Source organism: Eucyclogobius newberryi, unplaced genomic scaffold (assembly GCF_026437365.1).
Source record: "Eucyclogobius newberryi isolate DKJ021-1_F unplaced genomic scaffold, fEucNew1.0.hap1 SCAF_31, whole genome shotgun sequence".
In the NCBI taxonomy this organism is placed as follows: Eukaryota; Metazoa; Chordata; class Actinopteri; order Gobiiformes; family Gobiidae; genus Eucyclogobius; species Eucyclogobius newberryi.
Window position 1 is genome coordinate 891,419 of NW_027315957.1, and position 7,212 is coordinate 898,630.

Sequence of the window (7,212 nt, forward strand, 5' to 3'; positions counted from 1 at the left end):
TTAGAATTCTGGTGGGTAACACATCAAGGCAGCATGTAGATGAACTCAGACTGGTGATGATCTCATGGACAGTTTTGTCAGTTACCGGTGCAAAGTGACTTAGCTCACATGCTGTCAGTCTTACTCACATGCTGAGTAAGACTGAAGGTTTCAAGGACAGCATCAAGCTCTTTAGCGTTTCTGTCACAAATATTATCAACATGCACATTGAAATCACCTGTAATGACCAAACCATCAAAGTCTGTGCATATGACTGAAAGCATCTCAGTAAAATCATCAATAAAACTTTGGCAGTGCTGGGGAGGCTTGTATAAAACAATGAAGAGAATGGATGGAGACCGTTTTAGCTCCATTTTAAAGGATACATACTCAAATGATGAAAACACCCCAAAAGACAACCTGCGGGTAATTATTTCATCTCTAAAGACAGCACAGACTCCACCCCCTTTTTTGTTTTCTCGTGTTTCAGATTCAAACTTAAAGTTGGGTGGAGCAGATTCTATCAGAACTACATTTCCTGTGTTTTTGTCAAGCCATGTTTCAGTTAAAAACATCAAATCAAGATTATAAGAAGAAATAAAAATTATTAATTAAGAGAGATTTGTTACATAAGGATCTGACATTTAGCACAGCAAGTTTCAGACTAGTTTCAGTGAGACTGGGCTTTATCTTTTCACAGAGAATATGAATCACATTTCTCAGATTGGGCCTGACTCGCATTTTGTTTTTCCATCTGTGTGATGATGTGACTACAGAAATAGCACTAGGGGGGGCTCTTTTTACATAGGGCCCCGGGTTGGTTTGATTTTTAATGTGACAATAAGTCCCGGCAACGCTGAGACCCAGTGCATCCTAGCTATGGGAGATACCAGGTGAAAGGCGAGGTTGGATGGGTGGTGGGGCTTTTGTAGCCAAGGAGAGTTTGGGACCAGGTGAGAGGTGAGCGGGGATGGGTGGTGGGGCTTTTGTTGGTGTAGTCGGTACTGACATAGCCCTTGCTATATTGGGCGTGAGTGGAGCCATCTTAATGCCTGATTTGATCAGACTTTCAAAATGGCTGGGAAGGCCCATGGGTGAGAGTGGAGATGAGAAGGAGAATGATGACTCTTTAGTGGGAGTAGATGTTGCAGGGGGAACCCAGGGCTGGTGTGAAGGCAGGGGCGATGACAGGGATGTTGTTGGGCTTGTCACAGATGGGTCCAAGGCCTTTGAAGATTGTTCCTTTGCTGGAGTCGGTGGAGGTGAATGTGGAGCAGCTGGAGCTGAATCCTTTGCTGGTGGTGGTGGTGGAGCAGCTGCTGATGAATCCTTTGGTGGAGGCTGAGGTTGTGGTGCTTTTGATGTTGAAACATTGGCTCGGTCTCTGGCTGATGGAGCAGGAATTCTTCTCTCATTCCTCTCTTCTCTAACTATCTGCTCAGGACCCTGTCCAGGCCCAGTCCAATGCCTCAGAGCGTGGAGCAGGTTCTCTGTCAGCACCCTCACTCCACCTCTGCATAGGTGGGGGCCATTTCTCTTAAACAGGTCCTCTCGTTTCCAGAATAGATAGAAGTTCTCAATGTAGTGTAGTCCTCTCGGGGAAGACTCTTTGGACAGCCATGTGTTCAGCTGAAGAAGCCGGCTAAACTTGTTTATCCTCCTGTCGATGTTTGGAAGAGGTCCACTTATGAAAGTTTTGATTTCCATTTTATCAAGCACGTCGAATAACTTCAAGAAGTCTTTTTTCAAAACTTCAGTCTGTTCCCGCCGCATGTCCACTGCACCCACGTGCACAATCAGCTGTTTAGCTCCTCCATGCTTAGCCATAATATTTGGAAGGAGTGACGTTATCTCAGAAACAGTGGCGCTTGGAAAAGAATGTGTGTTTATCTTTTCATGCGTCACGTGACTTATCGCGCCGTCCCCAACCAAAACAATCTGCGTGACCTTGGCTCCTGGCACAGATCCTCCTCGTTGTATTTTGGCCACGTCATCTTTCCTTTTTTCATTTAATTCCATCTCTGAAAGTGGTAAAAATCTGTTGATGAGCTGTATTTTAGGTGACTTCACGTTATCGTTTAGGTTTTGCCCCAAGTTTGTTCCAAGAAACAGCCTGGTCTTTCTGGTTTTTAGACAGTTTTGGAAACGACACAGAGTCACTGCGGTTTAGGTTGACAGTAGCAGTTTTTCTTGTAAAAAGTGTGCTATTCTTACCATCGGTTGACACAGGAATTGTATCGTGAAGAACTTTTTCAGATTCCAAAACAAATATCCGTGTTTTCAGCTCATTAATTTCTTGTTGATATTTCCGACAGCGTTCACAGTCTTTCTCCCTTCTTCTCCCGGACATGTCGCTGGCGTCAGATATGTCGTTAAAACTGGAAAAATGTTCTTAAAATCCTTGGTTTACTTGAAAAAGTCTAAAGCAAAAATGTTTGGAAGACAAAAACTGATTAAAAAGCAAAATAAATAAGGAAAGCAGCGATAGCAAGCGGAGCGAGCAAAAAAGCGTGTGCACTCTTCGGAAGCAGGAATAAAAAGCCTGAACCCTGATCTGTGGAGTGGAACTGGAAGAGTAAGAGTCCTGATCCTCTAAAAAAAAGCAATGACCCCCTGATGGATCCCCTGATGGACCCCTGCTGGACCCCTGCTGGACCCCCTGATGGACCCCTGCTGGACCCCCTGATGGACCCCCTGCTGTTCTCCTACAGAGCCAACAGGTCTGAGGACGACGCCATCAACCTGGCTCTCCACCTGCAGGGGGAGCACCGACTCCACCTGTTGTCTGCTTTCGTCGTCTGGCGTCCTCGGAAAGGTCCACAGCGCTCATCACACTGGACTATCCCCGCCTCCTCTCCCCCCGCCTCCTCTCCCCGCCTCCTCTGCCCGCCTCCTCCCCCGACTCCTCACCCCGCCACCTCTCCCCGCCTCCACTCCCCGCCTCCTCTCTCCCCGCCTCCTCTCCCCGCCTCCTCTCCCCGCCTCCTCTCCCCGCCTTTTCTCCCCCCCTTTCCTCGCCCCGCCTCCTCGCCCCGCCTCCTCGCCCCGCCTCCCGCCGCACTTTCCCCGGGCTCACCGTGCTGCCTGGAATACTTTGTTTTTTGTCCGCGACTTTGGGATTTACCTCGCGCCATAATTTTGCAGCTCATCTTTAATGTTATTGTACATTTTGTCCTTAAACAAAGGATCATCAAGCAGCTGCATTGAACCTCCAACTGTGTTTTTACATCTTTCCTCCAAATCTACACAAATGTAAAGCAGGATCACGGTATATTGTGCCTGTACTGGCGCCCCCTAGGGTTCAATCCCCTCCAGATGTCAATCACAGAACTTCTTCTTTCTTGTTCCTCCAGAGACTCTTGAGCTCCACACGTCTAATGTAGCTGAATGTGTAGGTTCCACTCCACAGATCAGGGTTCAGGGTTCAGAGTGGTTCAGGGTCAGGGTCAGGGTCAGGGTTCCCTCAGAGTGGCTCAGGGTCAGGGGTCAGGGTTCCCTCAGAGTGGTTCACAGTCAGATCCATGACCTCAGCAGAGAAAGTGATATTGCCCCCTGGTGGAGCAGACACGTTTAAAAGAGTGAAAACCTTTCCATTAATATTCCCTTTAACCAGTTCATATCTGACCTCTTTATCTTTACATTCAATTCTGTTCAAAAACTGTTCGTTTGAAATCAAATTTGCAACTCTCCTTCTATGTTTGCCTTTGTGTGATAAATAATAGGATTGTTTATAACAATTTTGTTAGTTTTTGATGTTCAGAGTCATTCAGATGTGTCTCTTGTAAATATATCAATTCTTTCTTTTTTCATGTTTGTTAAATGTTTGTTGGTTTGATTGGGTTCAGTGCCGTTCACGTTGAAGGATGCGACTTGTAACACTTCTGATGCCATTTGCTCGATTGAATTGATCATACCGTTGAGAACTCTTGAATATTTTTAATCTCTCTGGTCAAAAACAACAAACAAACACAAGAACCATAGGAACACAGAACAGCTGAAAGGGTAAAAAAGAAAACGTTGAGCTTGACGTTCTTCCCGTCCAGGAGCGCGGAGAGGGTCGGCTTCTGCGCCTGAGTGCAGGTCCACAAAGCTTTAGTTGTTTACCTTCGCAGAGTCGCAGTCCTGCTCGATCTGGTATTTGGCAGCGATGCCAAAGCGAGTGTTGCTGTTGCCCGCAGTCCAGGCCAGGTTCATGGCCGTTTCCAGTTTATCGTTCACCTTCTGGCAGATGGAGCCGCCGAAATCTGTGCCGTCATTTACGTTATTGTGGAGCTGGAACCCATCGGTCGAGCAGCCCACGGCGAAGTTACTCTGGGTGATGCTGTTGCAGCCGGCCTTGAACGTGGTCTGGTACCCGGCAAGCCAGCCCTCGTACTCGACCGCCGCGATGCCGTGGGCCGCCGCGCCGTTAATGTCGACGTCTATGTGCTTGCACCAGTAGACTGCCTTCACCTTACCGCCCTTCTTCCCAGTGTTTGGTGAGAAAGACGAGTCGAACGTAAACTTCAGTCCTTTGAGCAGCTGGTCCTCAACGATGATCTTTATGCCCAAAGTGTCTGTGTTCACCTTCTCGGTAAACGTTAGGCCGTGCTCAGACCACTTGTACTTGGTCTCCAGGGAGCCGTTCACTTTGCTGGTCTCGGGGTGGCTGAGCCGGTGCTCGTGAACTCCAGACCATTCTCCGACTTTGTTTCAAGTCCAGTTTCATGAGCCCAAAACCCTTGGTGAAGACGTCCCTGGCGGACTTCCCCAGGTTGACGTGAGTGGGACCCTGTGGTTTCGGTGCAGCGAGCGGAGAGAAGGAGGCTGTTGTGGCTGTACTCCAGCATTGTCATCCTGGGCCGAAGCGCCTCCATCTCGGCTCCTACTGTGTGCAGATTGTCAGCATTGTCTGAAAGTGTCCATGCATAATCCAGTTACTCTTTCTGATTTCACCTGAGCGGCGACTGCAGCAGATACGGCCGGGCCCATGGCCTCTGTCACCTCGGCTCTAAGAGACTCCATGACATGCTGCACTTCAGACATCTTAAGCCATATCTGATGATCTGTTATATTCTCTCCCTCTTCCGATGCAGAGAAGTCACGAGAATCTACATCTGGGAGGGACTGCTGTTCTCCCAGTCAGTTTTGCTAGCCATGTTAGCCTTATTTGCTTCGTTAGCTTTTGCGGGCTGTTTTCCAATGGGATCGTGGGTCACCAGCTTTGTTTGTTTTGGTGCCGTAGTGTTACCGGATTTGTGTCTTCCTTGTTTAATCATCCCTTGTTCTTCTTCTTTGGGATTAGGTGGGTCAAAGGATGATTTTAAAGCTATGATCGTTTCATAGTATTTATTATATTTTCACTTCCCCCTGGAGGCTCTGGCCCAGGCGTTGCGTATGTCTCTGCACTGCACTCCGTAGATGATGGGGTTTGCAGCCCCAGGCACCACGAAAAAGAGAATGCTTGCCAGTTTCCTGTAGTCAGAGTACTGAGGGAACCGGTGCAGCGTGATGACCACAGCTCCACTCAGCAGCATCAGCAGGTACACCAGCAGGTGAGTTGAGCAGGTCTGCAGGGCGCGGCGATTCAGGCTGGAGCTGTTGGTCCTCAGACACACCAGCGTGATCTTGCCGTAGGTCAGGAGAACGGACCCGATGGAGGCGCTCAGCAGCAGCACGGTGTAGAGCAGCCCGAACACGTTGTTGATCAGGGTACTCTCACACGACAGCTTGAACAGAGAGGCATTATCGCAGTACATGTTTGCGATCAGAGAGCGACAGCGAGTTAGCCGCACCGACAGACCAATCAGAATGCTCACCATCACCACACCCACGCCCCATGCAAACGCCATTAGCTTCACTAGCATCCGACCGCTCATGATCGTGGTGTAGTGCAGCGGGTCGCAGATGGCCACGTAGCGGTCAAACGCCATGATCATGAGGATGGTGTGGCAGCTGGTCCCGTACACCTGAGAGACAAAGGCCTGAGTTACACACTCGGGGTACGAGATGAGGCGCTCTGAGGGTGCTCTGAGCATGTCAGCAAGTATCCGTGGCATGACGTGAGTACCACCGATGATGTCGTTGATGCAGAGGTTACACAGCAGCAGGTAAACAGGCTGGTGCAGACTGCGCTCCCTCAGGATCAGGAAGATGTTGCCCACGTTTCCCACCATTATAAGGACATAAGACAGGAGGAAGAAGGAGAAGACAGCGAGGAAAGGGCTGTGAGACAAGGACAGGCCTTCCATCTGCAGCAGGGCACTACTGCGGTTCTCCATTCACCTGTGAGATCACACACATGAGATATGTTCTTGTCAGTGTGTGAATGTACTGTAGAGGTAAATGCATCACACATGAAGACTTTAAGTGTTTCTTTGACCCGTCTGGTGTCAACCAGTGATGACTTTGGGTGAACTCACACTGGATCATTCTGTGGTCCACACTCACACCTGCACAAACCACTGCTTGGTGATGTCATCATGTAGCACAGTGTGTTTACACGTCTCGCTCAAGTGCTAATGCTAAAAGACATTATATTTTGGTGGGGTTTTTAAAACTAAAACAATTTCATGCGATGAAAGGTTAAAAACCTCTCCTTGAACCGACACCTTAACGTGGTGGAGGGGTTTGGGTACCCGAATGATCCCGGGAGCTATGTTGTCGGGGGCTTCAAGCCCCTGGTAGGTTCTCCCAAGGCAAACAGGTCCTAGATGACGGGTCAGACAAAGATCGGTTCAGAAGCCCTGGGATGGGTGCTCGATGGTGAGCGCCTGGTGGCCGGGTGACCTAGGCCGGAGGTCAATGATCGACTTTGTTGTCGTGTTATCTGACCTCCGGCCGCGTGTCTTGGATACTCGGGTAAAGAGAGGCGCAGAGTTGTCAACCGATCACCACCTGGTGGTGAGTTGGATCCGCTGTCGGAGGAGGAAGCCGGACGGACTTGGCAGACCCAAGTGTATAGTGAGGGTCTGTTGGGAACGTCTAGTGGAGCCCTCTATCAGTAGGGTATTCAACTCGCACCTCCGGGAGAGTTTCTCCCATGTCCCGGGGGAGGTTGGGGACATTGAGTCCGAGTGGACCATGTTCTCCGCCTCCATTGTTGATGCGGCTGCTCGGAGCTGTGGTTGCAAGGTCTCCGGTGCCTGTTGTGGCGGCAACCCCCAAACCCGGTGGTGGACACCGAAGTAAGGGATGTCGTCAGACTGAAGAAGGAGGCCTATCAGGCCACTCTGGCTTGTGGGACTCCTGAGG

General features: G+C 49.6%; 1 protein-coding gene and 1 pseudogene across 1 annotated transcript; both read right to left on the reverse strand.

Annotated features, from left to right (window-relative positions):
• Positions 1 to 4,071: 4,071 nt before the first annotated feature.
• LOC140374741 (non-selective voltage-gated ion channel VDAC1 pseudogene) lies at positions 4,072 to 5,004 on the reverse strand (annotated as a pseudogene).
• A 291-nt stretch (positions 5,005 to 5,295) lies between these two features.
• LOC140374765 (olfactory receptor 4E1-like) lies at positions 5,296 to 6,239 on the reverse strand. The gene has a single exon (XM_072461766.1). The coding sequence runs from the start codon at positions 6,237 to 6,239 to the stop codon at positions 5,319 to 5,321; it is 921 nt and encodes a 306-aa protein (XP_072317867.1). The 3' UTR covers positions 5,296 to 5,318.
• Positions 6,240 to 7,212: the final 973 nt, after the last annotated feature.

Coding starts and splice junctions, on each gene's coding strand:
- LOC140374765 (XM_072461766.1), bottom strand. CDS start 6,239: ATGGAGAACCGCAGTAGTGCCCTGCTGCAGATGGAAGGCCTGTCCTTG.